Consider the following 20,027-nt stretch of genomic DNA (forward strand, 5'->3'; position numbering starts at 1 on the left):
CAGTGGATTAGTTCACGTGAAATTAAATATTTGATTGATGGGAAATGCTACAAATCCAATGTCTTTTGATACCAGAAAAATCGACGCTAATTTGGCAAATACTCCCACGTCTCTCATACACACGTTCCACTGGGATACAATTCATCGTCATCAATACCGTCGGCATCAATCGTAGCCATAACCACATCAAAGTAATCCCACGAGCGAGAAATCCGTGAAAACGATTTGTCTTAATTTCTCCAAATGATCACAGAGTTCTCGGTTGGTTATTGAGCCAGACTTTCTCAGTTTGTCACTCAGGAAAAAAAATGAAACTCTTTTGCCCAACCTGAACTGTACAAACGCGAGCAACCAACGTAGTCTATCGAGGCCGATCCGTAGAAAATATCAATATTACGGAATATTATATATGTTACCAATAAGTCGCATTTATAACGGATTGATCCTTTCCGTACAAAATGCGACATATTAGATGCGAGAGAGTTGATCGAGCAAGGGATAAGAAGATCCTCTTGACCGAAAAAAGTCCGGATTCCTTTCCTCATCCTCACATCCTTCTTACTCTGCTCATACTCCATCCTATCCCCGTCTGTAGGGATCTCTGTACACGTCCTTACAGAGGGAAATATTAACTGCGACAAATTCTAAAATATATATTCTGGTCCTAGCCAGTCAACACCCGAGGAGCTGCCTATATTACTGAATATTGGCGGCAGTATCTGGTGGATAAACCCGGTGATACACCATGGAGAGGGCCGCTGAAAGTGAACGTTAGCACATCTTCTGCCCCAAGGATTGAGTGACGGTTAAAAGGGACTGACATTCAGCACCGCTCCTGTGCCAGGTAAGTCCACTACGGGCTCACCATAGCCCGTGCTACTTGCCCCGTTCCTGGGCCAGGTAAGTTACGGGCTCACCATAGTCCGTGCTACCTGGAACTTGTTCCGAGTAGCTGAATCTATAACAACAACAACGGTTCAAAGGATTAGAGCAAATGTAAGCAGTGACTCTCATGTGAGTTTATGATCCAAAGGGAAGGAGGTGTATTCTGTTTTGTATTGCTGAATACACCACTTTGGGTGTGTTGTAGAGTTTACAGTATTCCTCGACTGTGATTAGGACTGGTTGATAAGGTATTATCACGGTCTTAATAACCCTCTGGAAGCGACATCAACAATGTAAACTGCGGCTTTAGTATACTGTAATAGTGTTAAGGTCTACACACTATTTTTGATATGATTAAATTAGAACCAAATCGCTTATAGCTAAGTTCTAAATTGAATGTTGTTTAATTGACTGCTGACTTAATAGCATTACATATCGCTCCTTTATTCACTTCATTTTATTTTTAACTGCCGTCTTACTGGGTGATAATTCTTTTTTTTCGCCTATTGACTTTTGATTTAGTTATATTAGTAACTGATTATTGTTCGTTCTACATTAAGCTTGATGGGGTGAACATAGACGTTGCCTGAACTATTAAGCATCAAATAAATTAAAACTCTAAACTCGAGCACACAATTATTTGTAAATATTATGCAAGGACCAATACACAAAAAAGGTGAAATTAGGCAGTCATTAAGTTATCACTCATGGAGTGATAACTTAAATGGAAATGGAGGCAGCAGTCAATCAAAGATTTGATAAGCAGTTAAAAGGATTTAATTCGACATTTGAATCCAATCATTAACGCTTTATAAAAAGTCAGACCGTATCAAAATCTTGTCACTACAGTAACTATAGACGTGTGTGCTATAATGATATCAAGTGAGTAGTCCAAATAACATATCTTGTATGCAACAACGATCATGAAAACAAAGATCAAAGTATGCGGAAACCCCCACATTGAAAATTAAACAATGCTACTTTACATTGTTTAATGTTAATTTAGTGGTTCTTCTATAACATATCTTTTATACAACTTAACAACAACAGTGCCAGAAAAATGAATTCTTCACGCCTGACACTTCAATTGTACGCCGGAAATTTGTGTCGAGGCAGCAAAGTCTTGCAGAAATGTTAACGTTTCTACGACACTGAAGGAGGAAGGTGAAGGTTACTGAGAGTTATTTCGTAGGTGAAGGTATACCCGGGTCACATTGTGTTACTTTGATGTCGCCTCACTCAGCCCGGAAGCCTCCCCATAACTTATCCCTTCTCTCTTTATCTCTCTATGTTATGGTAAAGCTGTACGAAGTGACTTTATGAAATCCGCACAAATTTATATTTGGCTTGAAAACGAACTATGGCTTTAGTTGACACGTTATTAATATATGTATCATTTTCCATTTCAACGCCAAATAATTCATTGTCAGAAGCCAGAAACGCCTTTTTGGTGATGGGCTTAACGCCTATCAACCTCTGGAGGATTAATAAGACCACCGCAATTGCTAAATGACCAACAAGTATACTTCAGTCCAGGACAATGTCCAGGACTAAAGAAACTCTGAGTGTATATACACCGAGAGGATCGATACACCTCCCACTAAATATACCCTTGAGGCTTCACTGAGCCTCTGAGCCTCTAACTTCACATATTTATTAAATAAGAAATGAATAGTAGTAATTCTGACAAGTTATTCTCAACCATTGCACACACTGACTGACACATCAACACCAGCCAGTATGGGAAATAAAAGGGAACTATCGTTCACCAAACCACTATGTAATTATGCATTTAACTCAGTATTAATCTATAATAAACAATCAAAACAGTTAGATAAATTAATCGATTTATACTACAAAAAAAGAATGAACTGTTTGAGATATTTGTAACAACTTGTAGTTCAATTAAAGGACAATATGCCACTCTAAAATAATCGTACGAAAGAAAATTAACAGTGCGAAGTACAGCGAATCGGCACGGTACCCCACCAACTACCAATGAGTTATGGTTTGCACTTGAGCGATAAAATAATTGAAGTATATCTTTTAATCCCAGAATATAAGTAATACTTAGTTTATTGACATGGCATCGTATCATACTCCTTCTACCGTCCATTCATTAACTAATTATTGTAAATACGAGAGGAAACATTGCGTGACTGTTAATATTAAAATACGTCAAAAACTGATCTGTCTCCCTCAGGCGAAACTTAGCGGCGTCGACAGACACGCCTTCCAGCACTCACTCACCAGCCCTCACCTCGAACACACGTATACTGACTGGTTCTCAATTAGCTCACACGTACACTTACTGGTTCTCAATTAGCTCACACGTACACTTACTGGTTCTAAATTAGAACACACGTACACTTACTGGTTTTCAATTAGCACACACGTACACTTACTGGTTCTCAACTAGTACACGTGCACTTACTGGTTCTAAATTAGCACACACGTGCCTCATCTCTTCACGCAGACATTACTATCAGCACGTGCGACAGACAAGTTTAGTGGCAACACTTTACAATAACAACTTAACGTGTCTCTTTTTTTAAACAGTGAATGAACAAAGAGAAGCTTTCAGCTCTTCTCACTGGGCTATCATCTGTACAAGATTTCAAGATATCCGAGAATCACTCGTCGCCTTCCGTGGATCGTCAGTCTAAATACGTAGGTACAATTATATTGTAATTGTAAATTTGTAAACGTTAAAACTTATCAATTACGAGAACACCCAAACTATCCATATGAGATTATGTCCAAGGCTGAAGGCAGGAGCCAGATTCACGAAGCAGTTACGCAAGTACTTACGAACGTGTACATCTTTCCTCAATCTTTGACGGCTTTGGTTACATTTATTAAACAGTTTACAAGCATGAAAACTTCCCAATCAACTGTTGTTATTGTTATAAACAGCCTCCTGGTGCTTCGGAGCTCATTAACTGTTTAATAATTGTAAACAAAGCCGCCAAAGACAGAGAAAAGATGTACAGGTTCGTAAATGCTTGCGTTACTGCTTCGTGAATCTGGCCCCAGGTGCTTGGAGCTAGCCTCACCAACTTTGCAGGGGAAGTGATCTCGGGCACGGTACGGACATAGGCTGGTAGGGGTCGCAAGAATTCAAACGGTAATAACGTGCATTCACAAGATCACATTCTGACCCTCACGACGATATTTAACACTGCCTCTCTGCTCCACCTAACTAAATAATTTGAAAAGAACAGTTAAAAATAACTCAAGTAATATACACCATTATTCACTGATCTTAGGAAATTTAGCACAAATGTTCTGACTGCTATTCATACTTTGGCCATAGTAGCATAAAATAGATGATCCTCCCACGGTTTCAAAGACTTACAATCCCCCGAAACTTTCTCAAAGCAAATGAATAACTAATATATTTTGTAATATTTCACACTATTAGGCTTCTCCAACCGGTGGACCACATACACACCAATAGTAGACTATTATATATTTTTATAAAAGAGAGAGAGAAAGATATAGTGAAAAGACAAGTTAGAATGAGAGATAGACATACAGAGATAGGGAGACAAGGAAAAGACTGGGAGATGTTCGAAGAGTGAAGGGACATATTTGAAGCCAGCGAAGGAGAGAGGAGGTAAGAGCAGAGGGGAAAGAGGAGAGGAGAGAGGAGGTGGAGGGCGTGAAATGTGAAAGGGAGAGAGAGGGGGGACAGGGGGGACAGGGGACGAGGGTGGGAAGAGAGAGAGAGACCCGGGCATAGCCGGATAACCCACTTTATTATATATATATTAGATAATACATGCGTCCGTTGTTACCTCAAAATTGATGTCGCATTGTTACCGTTGCCCTCCCCCCCCCACGCATTACTGTTTTCAACTCGCTGTTGCTACCGTTTTTTTTTTTTTTTTTTTTTTTTTTTTTTTTTTTTTTTTTTTTTTTTTTTTTTTTCTACCACAGACGTGGCCACACATTTACAATGCTAACCAGCATATATACATTTTCTTCTGTCCTCCATGGACAGGGTTAGAGAAGTGTTAAACATACAGTTCAAGGGTTTATTGAACACTCAACCACAGAAGGTGATTCGGTGCTTTTAAAATGCTAAGCTAACCTACATACGTAAATACAAAGATACACAGATTTACGTACGCCCTACATAAAGTATTAGATGTGTCTTTTACATAGTGTCATTAATGTACATTCACAAAGGTGAAATGTAATTCTGATCAGCTTCCATATATGCTTTATACCCATACATATACATACACACACACATACACATACATATATACACACATACATGCATTCACATACATTTGTCTCATTTACCCTGACAGGGTGAGGTAGCTGATAAAGAAACTAGTGTGCAATTAAGCACTTAATCACTGAAGGTGATGAAGGTGCTTTTACAAGCTCAGGTTATATAGTTACATCACATACATACATTGTATGATTGATACATTACATGGTCAATTTTGGATACAAGTCCAATATATCATCAAGTGTTCCAGTACTCATATAGTAACTACAGAGTTCAGTATACCTTAGCCCAGGAGGGCGAAAGTCAGTCAGTATGGGACATTCTACAATATAATGTTCAAGAGAGTGCATGTTTTCTCTTTCACAAAGTTGACACATTGTGTACTCGACATTTGGGTTTTGAGAAAGCTGCCAGATACGTCTATATCCCAGGCTACCGTTGCCTGGGACGTTGTGACTGGCTATCCCAGTTGCTACCGTTGTCAGGGACGTTGTGACATCCTTTAAGTCGACGGGAAATCACAATAAAATGTCATTCTTAATCTAAATTCTTAATCAAGTTATCGGTAATATCGTAGTTTTATAGCTGACGTCAGGAGGAGTAATCGGGGAGAGTTCCGAGGATCAGACTGCTGACTGCAGTGAACGACAGTGCAGGTGGTAGAGGGTAGGGATGATATAGATGGGTAAAGAACGTCGTGAAAGGTAGGTAAGGCGGTGAAGGATAGGTAAGGTGGTAGAGAAGTCTGTAGATAGAGCAGCCTGTGGTGTCCGGATATTGATGATTTAAGGACTGGAGCTACTTGGTGGTAAGACACGGCACTTGGTGGTAAGCTTGGGCATAGTTATTTCATCGAATCACTTCACTTTGTGGGGCCACGTGAGCAACACAAGTGCGAACAAGCGTGAATACTCAACCCCCGCAAGCACAAATAAGTGAGTACACTCACTCACTCTCTCACACACACACACGCACACACACACACACATCAGTTGAGTGATAGTTGAGAAGCAGGACCAATGAGCCAGAGCTTGACCCCACAAGCACAACTAGGTGAGCACACACACACATATACACACATACATACACACACAAGGAGTCTGGTGACTGAGTAGACAGCGCTCCATATTCGTAATCCTAGAGACCGAGGATTGATCCCTGGTGATGGCGAAAACAAATAGGCAGAGTTTATTTCACCCTGATGCATCTATTCACCTTGGAACAAAATAGGTACCTGGGAGTTAGTGTGTAACTTTGGGTGTGTGCGTGTTTGAAAGAAAACAAAACAAAAAATTGACAGTTGAGAGGTGGGCCGAAAGAGCCAGAGCTCAACCCCCCTCAAGCACAACTAAGTGAGTACAACTAGGTGAATACACGCACATACACACACACTCACGCTCAAACACGTCGTTCTAGCATAATTTGCAATTGCTACGTTCACTACAACACATAATTAGCGAAAGATATTAACACCATAAATCTGCTTTATGACAGGATTATAATTATATCACTTTTCACATCGCTGGAACGATAAACCATCTAATTATTCCTCTAATATGACTTAACTTTAATATAACTTTAGGATTCTGGTCCTTAAAATATTTAATGAAGAATTCAATAATTATAACAATAGTAGACTAATATGCTGAACTATCATCTGCCAGACTACACTATGTAAGGCTATAGTGTTCTACTCCAGCACACAACATGACACACCCACGACACGAGGGGTATGACACGTGTTGAGATATACCGTTATATTCGACACTGACAGGTAAGATATACCGCTATATTCGACACTGACAGGTAAGATATACCGCTATATTCGACACTGACAGGTAAGATATACCATTATATTCGACACTGACAGGTAAGATATACCTTTATATTCGACACTGACAGGTAAGATATACCATTATATTCGACACTGACAGGTAAGATATACCATTATATTCGACACTGACAGGTAAGATATACCATTATATTCGACACTGACAGATAAGATATACCATTATATTCGACACTGACAGGTAAGATATACCATTATATTCGACACTGACAGGTAAGATATACCGTTATATTCGACACTGACAGGTAAGATATACCTTTATATTCGACACTGACAGGTAAGATATACCGCTATATTCGACACTAACAGGTAAGATATACCGTTATATTCGACACTGACAGGTAAGATATACCGTTATATTCGACACTGGCAGGTAAGATATACCGCTATATTCGACACTAACAGGTAAGATATACCGCTATATTCGACACTAACAGGTAAGATATACCGCTATATTCGATACTAACAGGTAAGATATACCGCTATATTCGACACTAACAGGTAAGATATACCGCTATATTCGATACTAACAGGTAAGATATACCGCTATATTCGACACTAACAGGTAAGATATACCGCTATATTCGACACTAACAGGTAAGATATACCGCTATATTCGACACTAACAGGTAAGATATACCGCTATATTCGACACTAACAGGTAAGATTCAGCCTACGTCGAGCAGAATATTGCGTGCGTGTGTTTGTGGGGTCACAAATATACTAGAAGACGCCGCCAATAAAAATGGGGGACATGAAAGATTCGTCGAAATAGGATAGCGTTGAATCCCCTTCCAGAATGTGAACTGATTATAATCTTGTCAACTGCGGTTCGTTGACTTAAAAGAGATGAGGGAACTCGTCCACGAAGGTTCTCGTGGCGTGTCTAGTGACGATAATGACCCCGATGGATAGATGGATAGGAGACAGAGGATAGGCAGGTCATCAGAACTTTACACCGCATTTGCTGGCGAATAGGACGCATGATTTTTCTTATTTTGTTGTTCAACCGAACACATATTATATTTATAGACACAGTTTATGTGTCCTACCCCCGCCCCTCTCTTACAAAACAATTTAAGGTGTTTGTAAACACCTTAAATTGTTTTATCGGAAATATTCCCGCAAAAATAGGTGCGTTTTATCGTTTTATACGCCAGCAAATTTGTATCAATAGGAGAGAATGTCATTGTATTTGTTTATTTGCTTGTCTGTCCAAGGTTGGAAGCCAGAGGCTTGGGGCTGGCATCACTGGACTTATACACATGAAGCTTGTGGGGTATGGGAGTGTCATAGGTCAGTCGGGGTCGGTTTTAGTGCCACACTTAAAGATATATCGGTATCTCACACCCTCCTCTCCCCTTGAAGAGAGAGAGAAAGAGAGAGAGGAGGAGAAGGGGACAGAATAGAATGTTTGAAGAGGGGGCAGAAGAAAGGGGGAATAAAATTGGAGAAGGGAGAGAGAGAGTGCCGGACAGGGGAGATGCTCGGAAGGAAGGTTGAGAGGGGGGAATTAGAAGGGGGAAAGCGCCAAGCCTTTACGACTATATAGCACTTAGAAAGGATCAGGATAAGGATTCGGGTTGGGAATGGGAAAGAAATGGTGCCCGACCAATAGGATGGTCGGGGATTGAACACCGACCTACTTGAAGGGAGGAAAATTGAGAAACATGTTGTATTTTCTTAAATGGTTTATGCTTGACCTCCCTCGACTTCAGTTTCCTTTTAAAAATTTTTCAGTGAGTGATGTCTCTTCCAATTCGTCATCCTGAATGTTAAGGGAGTCTCATCACAGTCTTCATTCTTTAGCTCGACCGTCCAGTCATGGTAGGTTGTTCTGTTGTAGAAACCTTTATAACACTGGTCGCTCTCATCTGAGGAAACCTCGTCGATTATAGACGGTTCTGAGTCCCTGAGGTGTTAAGGGGTCCTTGTCTATGTTTTTAATTTACTTCTTATTTTAAGTAGAGTGAGCCTTATAGGATTTAACATCCTAGGGTGACCTGTTGATTTATTTTTTCTTTGTAAATATGTGATTATTAGCTACATTTTTTTATGCAGTCTGCTTTCCCTTACCGTAGAGAGGGTAGGGGGGAAAATAGTATATGAGGCCAAGTAGCTGGGATATGAAGCCAAGGAGCTGAGATATGAGGCCAAGTAACTAGGATATAAGGCCAAGGAGCTGGGATACGAGGCCAAGGAGCTGGGATATGAGGCCAAGTAGCTGGGATATGAGACCAATGAGCTGGGATATGGTGAACATATGAAGAAACGTCGATCATTTGGAACACCGGGGATTGAACACCAACCATGCAAGTCGCGAAGTCGTCGCTCAACCATCTAGTCTAAGAGGATGTGGCCTAAAACTTTAAGGTTTCTAATGAGATTTTCAATATTTCAGTTACATTAAGGTTTTCTCTAACTTTTGTCTTGCTAACGTTGCAGTTGAAGTAACTTAGTTGTGTGTGTTGTGACTCTCGTGATCAGTTCAACTTGCATGTTCTGTCCACACTCTAATAATCTAAATATTAATTTTAATTTTTAGGACATGTTTGCATTACTTAGATTTCGTAATATGCATTTTAATTAGCAGGCGTTCCATTAAGCTCACGCCTCATTCATACATATTAAAAGTAATTATTTTTAAAGCAGGCTAGGTGGAGGCAGATATTTAAATGAAAGCGACCCTCAGCCTGCTTGGATAGAAGGATTACAGAGGATTACAAAAGCTCACAAATGATTAAAAAGGATTACAGAGGAATTCAAACAGCAATAGGCCATTAGATCCAAACTAGGCTGATTGTTTATGAAGAGCTTATAGTGGTAGCAACAATGTAAGGAGTGGATTTGAAGAACAGTTCTTGTCTTATTTAAATTGCATATACGGTATTATTCTGAAATATATCACTTATGGGAATCTCATATGTTCACTATATCCTAATCTCGTAATAATATTTGGGGCTTTCATTCAAATATACAGTTTATAAAAAAAAAATATTGACGTCTTGGCTACACTTAATAATAATTTCTAAATTATCTTAGATTTTTGGAAACCAGGAGAAGGATTTTTTTTTACTTAAAGGAGAAAATTTGGAAAATTTATAGAAAATATAATTTGGAAGGCTCTTCCAATTAAAAATTTTAATTCTGGTGTTATGTGATGCTTGTTTCAGGTGGGCCATAGGACCATGAAGTTTCCCCTCACTAGAGCACTTTTTTTATTATTATTTTCTATCACAAAAGTTTCCTCACATTTCCAATGCTAGCCAGCATATATACATTTTCCTCTGTCCTCCATGGATAGGGTGAGAGATCTGTTAAACATATAATTCAGTGATGTATTGAACAATCAACCACAGAAGGTGATTGTAGTGCTTTTAAAATGCTAATCTAACCTACAAACATAAATACACATTACTAAAGCACAAAATAGGAGATTAGGAGATTAACGTGAATCTATAACAACAACAGAGCAACAGTTTACTCAAGGAGCGGCAGGTATCTACTCCCCCCGCGTGTTCCACCTGTGTGTTCCACCCGCGTGTTCCACCCGCGTGTTCCACCCGCGTGTTCCACCTGTGTGTTCCCCCTGCGTGTTCCACCCGCGTGTTCCACCTGTGTGTTCCACCCGCGTGTTCCACCCGCGTGTTCCACCTGTGTGTTCCCCCTGCGTGTTCCACCCGCGTGTTCCACCTGTGTGTTCCCCCTGCGTGTTCCACCCGCGTGTTCCACCCGCGTGTTCCCCCTGCGTGTTCCACCTGCGTGTTCCACCCACGTGTTCCACCTGTGTGTTCCACCCGCGTGTTCCACCCTTCAGATAGAGATATTCGCTATCAAACTGTCCCCTTAAACGCCTATATGACAACCATAATAATAATGAAATAATTAACATTAACCCTTAAACGTAAACAGTACCCTAGGAAATCTAAAGATTTTAGACAACGTAAACATGACCACTGTAGCTATCCTCCTGAAGAACCTTTAATTAACAGGAAAAATATGTACAATTAACTAGGAACTTAGTCATGTGAGTATCTATAAAAATTAAATGCATCTACTCGGGATATGTTGATATTTGACACGGCAGAGGGAAAGGCAGAGATCTCCCAGTGACAGATGGGAGGAGGAGGACCCTTCACAATAACAAAACAAAGGTAGAAATCCCCTCCCATTAATAGAGGGGAAGAGGAGGAGGTCCTTTCCCAGTGGAATAGATGAAAGGGATCAATTATACCCCTCGTGTTTCCGTCTCGCAGTCTGGTGACACCGAGAATCATCATCTACCCAAAGGTGTGAAATACTATTGGAAGTGCGAGCGTCTATAAAGGTAAAGTTAAAGCTGCCTGCAGCGGGGAGGAAAGCCGAGCCTTGACATAGAACGAGGTGTTTGTGCTTAAAGCTGACTGTGGCATGCAAAGTGAGGCAAAGACTTGCCATCAGAACCAACAGAGGTAAGGAAGTGGCGGGGTGTGTATCTGACACGATAACCCGGGATATTTCAGGTAATTTATCCTTGATATCTAATGCCACAGACTCATGATATCCTACGTAATTTATGCACGGAAGGGTGTCTGTGTGGGTGTGTGTGTGTGAGAGAGAGAGAGAGAGAGAGAGAGAGAGAGAGAGAGAGAGAGAGAGAGAGAGAGAGAGAGAGAGATGAGAAAGGGAGGTTGTGAAGATTTTTCTTCAGTGAAGAGTGTGTAGTGAAAATGGTTACAGTAATTGGGACAGGGAGTGTGTGTGGGTGTATGGTGTGGGGGAGATGGGGAGGGTGTGTGTGTATGATGTGAGGGGGGGATGGGGAGGGTGTGTGTATAGTGTGATGTTTGCTTCCTCGGATCTTAGTGGTTAGAAACCTTACATATCCGTGGCCTAAAATATCCATTTTCACTAACCTGGAACTATAATTTGCTTTAAAAATTAATAAAATAATAATATAGGTTAAAGTTGTACAAGAGGAGCAATAAATAACACAACATGGTTTTCATTCCAGTTGTTTGGGGTCAGGAAGCCTGTACTTAGATATCAAAGGTCGAACTATTGACCTTTCACAAGACACAAACCACAACAGTTGCCTAATTCCAGGGGTACCTATTTTACTGCTTGGTGAATTTGTATATCTTGCTGTCCCTCTCCTTTACCCCCCTGTCCCCCTGTCCCTGTCCCTCTCCTTTACCCCCTGTCCCTCTGCGTGTCTCCGTCTGGCTAGCAGTGTCGGCTTCATCAGACCTCCCAGCAAGTCTTGGTGGGAGGCAGGAGACGTGCCTGGACCCACGGCTCAGGGATTAACCTCTTATTGTTTGCCTTGGAACGGTGTTGCCTTTTTATTTTGGGGGTAAAGTGTCTTTTTCTGTGTGTGTGTGTGTGTGTGTGTGTGTGTGTGTGTGTGTGTGTGTGTGTGTGTGTGTGTGTGTGTGTGTGAAGTGTGCTTAGCCATCAGTATCTACAGAGAGATATCCAGCTCCTCGAAATTCTGCCTTGCTTTTGTTTTTAATATTCTGACACTTATTTAGGTTTTATTTTTATATGTAAGTTTGTAGCTGTATATAGAGAAGGAGGGGGGGGGTTATAGAGTTTAGTGATTTACAGCTTGGTGTCCCTTCCAAGCTTTGTCTCACACATGTATGCTCAGTGCAATCCCAGCATGTTCAAGGATTTAATGAAAAACTGTACCCAATATGCACGATGGTGGAGTGGTATTAGTACTGGGATAGACAGTGAGGGTCAGTGTGTCATATATAATATATATATATATATATATATATATATATATATATATATATATATATATATATATATATATATATATATCCCTTATTGGTACATCTAATGTACAGTATATAACAAGGAGCACACTGGGACAACTTCGGGGACAATCTTGGGAAAGTGTCATATAAAAGTCGGCAAGGAGAGACTCTGCAAACTTTTAATGACTGAGGATCAAGTGAGGGTGTTGGGCTCTGTCTGACTCCGGCAGGAGACAGGACCCCATCAGGCCCAAGTTGGCGATTGGGCGCCCCCTGTCTGGCCGAGGCAGTAGACAAAAGGTGTCTGACCCAAGCAGGAAACTGAACTGTTGGCATTATACCAACCAGAAACATTTCTTAGGATATAATATTTGTTTTCCGCTCTTTATGATTAATGAATTATGAGGCATGTGTTTGATCCTTACCAGTGTATTTGTATACTTTATTTCGGTGTGATTGTATTCTCTTGTTTAAGTGAGTGTATATTTACGCTTTCTGGGCTGGTCTTCAACGCCTGGGACCTGTATATCTAGCTATCGACTTGTACAAATTGTATTAACGCTAAAAATTCAACTATCTTATGAATTTATTAGACTCGAAATGAATTAACTTACTCTATCTTCGCTTGCAGTTTATCCTATTATTTTACTGTTCTCACATTAAATGTTCCACTGCATCTATTTTTCTAATTTTAGTCTCAAACTTCTTCCGGTGCCCCTATTGTCTTGCTATTTTCCATCCTGAGTACTTGGCTTTCTTTAACCCTGCCAATCCTTTTGAGGATCTTTCATGTCTTAATCATGTCACTCCATTTACCTTTCCTATGCCAAAGCTGTGAGATCCAGTTCTATAAATTTGTCACTGTAGTTCTTACCCCTGGATCACTGGAAGGGAGAACTGAATATCAATAGAGGTAAAGTTAAAGGAGAAATAGTAGTAATATCACCATTTTTGTAGTAGTATAGTATTAATACTATAATTTTTGGTGGTAGTAACAACAGTAGTAATGTACCAGCCGAAAGTACTAACAGCTCACAGAGACATCTTTTAATCCACTTTTATACAGGGACAAAGACTCAGGTAATCAATTACCCCAACACCACACACACACAGACCCGGGGACTAGTGTGGATTAAGGCCAATTTTGACACCAAGAACATGGACACAACAATCAATTCAGAAGATGCTACATTATTCAGAAGTAATCTGTTTCACATTGAAATTAATTCCTTAAAGCTGTCGCGCTTTTAGCTTGGATTATTCATGGAAATCCGTCGTTTTATTTTCGTGCAGGTGTGGACATGTTTGTTGTATATCGTGCAGGTGTGGACATAATTGGGGCATCTCGTACAGGTGTGGACATGTTTGTTGCATATCGTGCAGGTGTGGACATAATTGGGGCATCTCGTACAGGTGTGGACATAATTGTTGCATCTCGTACAGGTGTGGACATAATTGTTGCATCTCGTACAGGTGTGGACATAATTGATGCATCTCGTACAGGTGTGGACATAATTGATGCATCTGGTGCAGGTGTGGACATAATTGATGCATCTCGTACAGGTGTGGACATAATTGATGCATCTGGTGCAGGTGTGGACATAATTGATGCATCTGGTGCAGGTGTGGACATAATTGATGCATCTGGTGCAGGTGTGGACATAATTGATGCATCTGGTGCAGGTGTGGACATAATTGATGCATCTGGTGCAGGTGAGGACATCAGGGCAAAGATTCATCAAACACTTTAGTGTCCTGCGCATCTTTCTCAATCATGTCACCTTAGTTTGCATACATAAGAGTGCAAGAATTCCCAAGCGCCAAGAGCACCGCTCCTGTGCCAGGTAAGTCCACTACGGGCTCACCATAGCCTGTGCTACTTGGAACTTGTTCCGAGTAGCTGAATCTATAACAACAACAACATCCCAAGCGCGCGACGGGAGACATCTCCCGTCACGCAGGGTGCAGTCGCACCTCCACAGATCTCCAGTATCATCTATTGATACTGGTAATGGCTCAAAAGGGCCTCCACTTACGAGCTATTCATGCCTGTGCCACCTTTTGGGTGGCTTAATCTTCATCATTCAATCAATCAATCCCAAGCGCTACGAGGCTGTCCAATTTTAGATTTTTCGGCTGTCCAAATAATTTTCGAAGCTCGCTGTTGAAAAGATGCAGATAGAGCCGCCATGATCGAGGTTAAGATGCACAAGTTCGTAAGGTATTTATCAGGAGGAATCCCAAAGCTATTACGACTATAAAGCACTTGGAAGGGATAAGGATTTGGGAACGGGTGGAGGGAAAGAATCAGTCCTCAATCACTTGGAAGGTCGGGAATTGAACGTAGACCTGCAAGAAGCTACAGTTTCGTAAGTAGACACGTGTATGCTTGATGAAGTCTACAGTCTCCGTGGTGTAGTGGTAAGACACTCGCCTGGCGTTCCGCGAGCGCTATGTCATGGGTTCGTATCCTGGCCGGGGAGGATTTACTGGGCTCAATTCCTTAACTGTAGCCTCTGTTTAACGCAACAGTAAAATGTGTACTTGGATGAAAAAACGATTCTTCGCGGCGGGGGATCGTATTCCAGGGACCATAGGATTAAGGACTTGCCCGAAACGCTACGCGTACTAGTGGCTGTACAAGAATGTAACAACTCTTGTATATATCTCAATGAAACATACCCCAGGCCTTGTAGAAAAGTGGATAAGCTCCATGGATACCATTAGAAAATGTCCTAATGACAGCATGCGTTAAACAGCTTCAGTAATTCACATCCATACGAACCGAGTTAAAATATCGGATGTTGTGTTTTGGAATAATACGGTGAAACTTTGTAATTTGAGGTACTCGAGGTACTCGACCATATGTATGCGTCTGTGTGCCAACGAATGACGGATTACGACTTGTGTACGAATTCGCGCGGATTGTTTAATATAGGGTTACGCGAGAGAGATATGATGTCACAGAAAACGTGACCTTAGAATACAAGAATAACTAAAGTAAATTGAATGACAAAATAATTTAAATACTTTCGCACCACAAAAATCTTCTTCAGAAAGGAGTGTGTGTGTGTGTGGGTTTACTATTTGTGTATATTATTTGTGCCTGCAGTATCTGGCTGTTAGCTCTTGGACCCCCGCCTTTCTAACCATTGGTTGCCAATGTACTTTACTCCCGACCTATTTTCTCTATTATATATTTAGTACACACACACACACACACACACACACACACACACACACACACACACACACACACACACACACACACACACACACACACACACACACACACACACACACACATCTGTTAGGAATCTGTACACGTGTTGATTGACGGTTGAGAGGCGGGACCAAAGAGCCAGAGCTCAACCCCCGCAAACACAACTAGGTGAGTACTAGGTGAGTACACACACACACACACACACACACACACACACACACACACACACACACACACACACACACACACACACACGCACGCACAGCCCGTACGTATGTACGTCCCCAGGATACAGCCTACAGTAACTGCATGTCGAACTACCATAACTACCTATTCACTGCTAGGTGAACTGAGGCATCAAGTGAATGAAACACTTCTCAATTGTTTGTGTTTCTGTGTACGTGTGCCTTAGTGTGTTTGTGTTAGTGTGTGTTTGTGCCCGCGCGTGTGTGTGTGGGTGTTCATGTGCTTGTGTCAAGGAGAAGTGCCACATCAGGGCCAACTATTTCGTGTCCGTCGCTCCCGTTCTACTGTCGTCACATAAACAATATTTTCAATTTCCTCTCAATCTCCACAGCAAAATTTTCTCCTGGTCTTCGAATGCACTATTTCCCTTTTTTTATTTTTTTTGTAATTTTGTTTTCTCTCTCTCTCTCTCTCTCTCTCTCTCTCTCTCTCTCTCTCTCTCTCTCTCTCTCTCTCTCTCTCTCTCTCTCTCTCTCTCTCTCTCTCTCTCTCTCTCTTAAGAAAAGACGAAATACATCATCCTCTTGTAGTTTAAGACTTTGTAGTGATCTAGGAGGAATTTCATTTACACCCTTGTGCACAAATTCAGAATACTATGAGGTCATTCTAGAACTCTGTGACATTTCTCATTCTATCCAGCGTCCCATTTTCGGGTCATTTGCAAATTCGTTGGCATTAACATCCTCCTCCAATATCTAGCTTCTTCTCGTATATTATTAACTATAAAGGTAACAAAACAGATTCCTGGATGCACGGCACTAATGACATGTCCCAAACCCAATTTCACCCCAAATACTCTGTGCTTCCTATCGTAAATATCTTAACTCGACCAGCGAAGGAGAATTGGTCACGAGTCATACACGTGTTGCAATGAGTGAACACTTGTTGCAACCCATCCTCGACTCAAGTCCATTACATCCAGCGGTCAACCCCACAGACGCATTCATAAATTTTAACATGCTGTTCAATTAAAACGGGAATTTTCTCAAGTATAAATTAATATAATAATATATTAGCATATTATGCATATATAGGCATAGGATAGGTTAGGTTAGGTGTTTAGGTTCTGTTGGCGATTATTTGTATTTGTAGTACGTGGGTGAAGCATTTATAGCGTTGTGGTTCGAGCAAAATTCGTCAGTGAAGCACTTGTTCCGGATATGTTCGAACGTCAGCAGTTGTGAGTCGTGTGTAAACCGCTTTTCATTCATAAACAGGGGGTTTGGCAGGTGCATGGAATCACTTTTGGATCTTTGTTTGGAGGACGGCCTGTTATATTTGTAGTACGTGGGTGAAGCATTTACAGCGTTGTGGTTCGAACAAAGTTCGTCAGTGAAGCACTTGTTCCGGAACTGTTCGAACGAAATCAGTTGTGATTCGTATGTAAACCGTTTTCCATTCATAAACAGCGAGTTTGGCTAGTGCATGGAACAACCCATCCTCGACTCAAATCCATTCAGCCCGTCCTCCAAACAAAGACTCAAAAGTGATTCCATGCACCCGCCAAACCCCCTGTTTATGAATGAAAAGCGGTTTACACACGACTCACAACTGCTGACGTTCGAACATATCCGGAACAAGTGCTTCACTGACGAATTTTGTTCGAATCACAACGCTATAAATGCTTCACCCACGTACTACAAATACAAATAATCGCCAACAGAACCTAAACACCTAACCTATCCTATGCCTATATATACACAATATGCCAATATATTATAATATTAATTTATACTTGAGAAAATTCCCGTTTTGAATGAACAGCATGTTAAAATATATGAATGCGTCTGTGGGGTTGACCGCTGAATGCAATGGACTTGAGTCGAGGACGGGTTGCAGCAATCGCCAACAGAACCTAAACACCTAACCTAACCTAACCTATGCCTATAGATGCACAATATACTAATATATTTAATGTATATTTCAGAAAATTCCTGTTTTGAATGAACAGAATGTAAAAATTTATAAACGCTTCTGTGGGGTCGACCACTGGATGTAATGGACTTGAGTCGAGGACGGGTTGCATAAACAGGGAGGAATGGCCGCTAGATTATCGAGTATTTGACCAATATTTACAAATGCATTCCATACAATCAGTCTGGCAGACGATCATTTAGCTGGGAGCCGCGGCCGCAGCAACTACCCTCTACCAAGGCGGTCAACTACAGCTGGTCAGCAGACATCATATTTACACATTCACTGACATATATATATATTTCCACTACCCTCACTGTGGAACTACAGGGCGCACAATAAATGAATGGAAACACATTACCCACGCCACTGACCCCACCATGAAGAAGTGTATCCTCGTCTCTGCTGCCGTAATGTCCTTATACCTTATACCAGGTTAGTGCTCGTGGCATCGCTACTTTCCGTAGCAGTAACTTTAGTCGCCAAGTACTTGCGACCAATTGTGCATTTTTGTTTTCAATCTGGTAATCAGTTGTTATAATTGCGTAGGGTTATGGGTGTCTGGCTTGCTCTGTGGTTATGGTTGTTGGCTGCGATGATGTATTCACCTAGTTCACCTAGTTGTGTTTGCGGGGGTTGAGCTCTGCTCTTTGGTCCCGCGTCTCAACCGTCAATCAACAGGTGTACAGGTTCCTGAGCCTATTGGGCTCAATCATATCTACATTTGAAACTGTGTATGGAGTCAGCCTCCACCACATCACTTCCTAATGCATTCCATTTGTCAACCACTCTGACACTAAAAAAGTTATAATATGTGGCTCATTTGGGCACTCAGTTTCCACCTGTGTCCCTTAGTGCGCGTACCCCTTATGTTAAATGGCCTGTCTTTATCTACCCTATCAATTCCTTTGAGAATTTTGAATGTGGTGATCATGTCCCCCCTAACTCTTCTGTCTTCCAGCGACGTGAGGTTTAATTCCCGTAGTCTCTCCTCGTAGCTCATACCTCTCAGCTCGGGTACTAATCTGGTGGCAAACCTTTGAACCTTTTCCAGTTTAGTCTTATCCTTGACTAGATACGGATTCCATGCTGGGGCTGCATACTCCATGATTAGCCTGACATGTGGTATACAAAGTTCTGAATGCTTCCTTGCACTAGTTTCTAAATGCCGTTCTTATGTTGGCCAGCCTGGCATATGCCGCTGATGTTATCCTCTTGATATGTGCTGCAGGGGACAGGTCTGGCGTGATATCAACCCCCAAGTCTTTTTCTCTCCGACTCTTGAAGAATTTCATCTCCCAGATGATACCTTGTATCTGGCCTCCTGCTCCCTACACCTATCTTCATTACCTTACATTTGCTTGGGTTAAACTCTAACAACCATTTATTCGACCATTCCTTCAGTTTGTCTAGGTCTTCTTGAAGCCTCAAACAGTCCTCCTCTGTCTTAATCCTTCTCATAATTTTGGCATCGTTAGCAAACAAGGAGAGAAATGAGTCTATACCCTCCGGGAGATCATATACGTATATCAGGAACAGGATAGGTTCAAGTGCAGAGCCCTGTGGGACTCCACTGGTGACTTCATCCCCAATCTGAGGTCTCACCCCTAACCGTAAATCTCTGCTTCCTATTTCTTAGGTACTCCTTTATCCACTGGAGCGCCTTACCAACTACTCCTGCCTCTCTCTCTCCAGCTGATGTACCAGCCTCTTATGCGGTACTGTGTCAAAGGTTTTCCGACAATCCAAGAAAATGCAGTCTTCTCAGCCTTCTCTTTCTTGCCTAATCCTTATCACCTGGTCGTAGAATTCTATTAAGCCAGTCAGGCAAAATTTACCCTCCCTGAACCCATGTTGATGGGTTGTCACGAAGTCTCTTCTCTCCAGATGCGTTACTAGGTTTTTTCTCACGATCTT

At 41.4% G+C, this 20,027-nt stretch overlaps 2 protein-coding genes across 4 annotated transcripts in view; both read left to right on the top strand.

Moving 5' to 3' along the window:
• Nucleotides 1–3,114: 3,114 nt before the first annotated feature.
• Nucleotides 3,115–20,027, top strand: part of LOC123754971 (uncharacterized) — a 46,927-nt gene continuing 30,014 nt past the window's right edge. The window contains exons 1-2 of one of the 3 annotated variants that reach the window (XM_069332884.1): nucleotides 3,115–3,156; nucleotides 3,445–3,555. Coding sequence is in view for 1 of the 3 variants with exons in the window: in XM_069332883.1 (XP_069188984.1) it covers nucleotides 18,491–18,545 (55 nt within the window). In the remaining 2 variants the exon portion in view is untranslated. Of the gene's footprint in view, nucleotides 3,556–18,222; nucleotides 18,546–20,027 lie in introns of those variants that run through there. The other 2 variants (XM_069332885.1, XM_069332883.1) reach the window with 2 other exon arrangements.
• Nucleotides 14,029–14,478, top strand: LOC138369419 (secreted effector protein PipB2-like). The gene has a single exon (XM_069332657.1). The coding sequence runs from the start codon at nucleotides 14,029–14,031 to the stop codon at nucleotides 14,476–14,478; it is 450 nt and encodes a 149-aa protein (XP_069188758.1).

The sequence above is a fragment of the Procambarus clarkii genome, chromosome 28 (assembly GCF_040958095.1).
Source record: "Procambarus clarkii isolate CNS0578487 chromosome 28, FALCON_Pclarkii_2.0, whole genome shotgun sequence".
NCBI classification, from domain to species: Eukaryota; Metazoa; Arthropoda; class Malacostraca; order Decapoda; family Cambaridae; genus Procambarus; species Procambarus clarkii.

Excerpts from the sequence above, each read along its gene's own strand:
- LOC138369419 (XM_069332657.1), top strand. The coding sequence starts at position 14,029 with ATGTTTGTTGTATATCGTGCAGGTGTGGACATAATTGGGGCATCTCGT.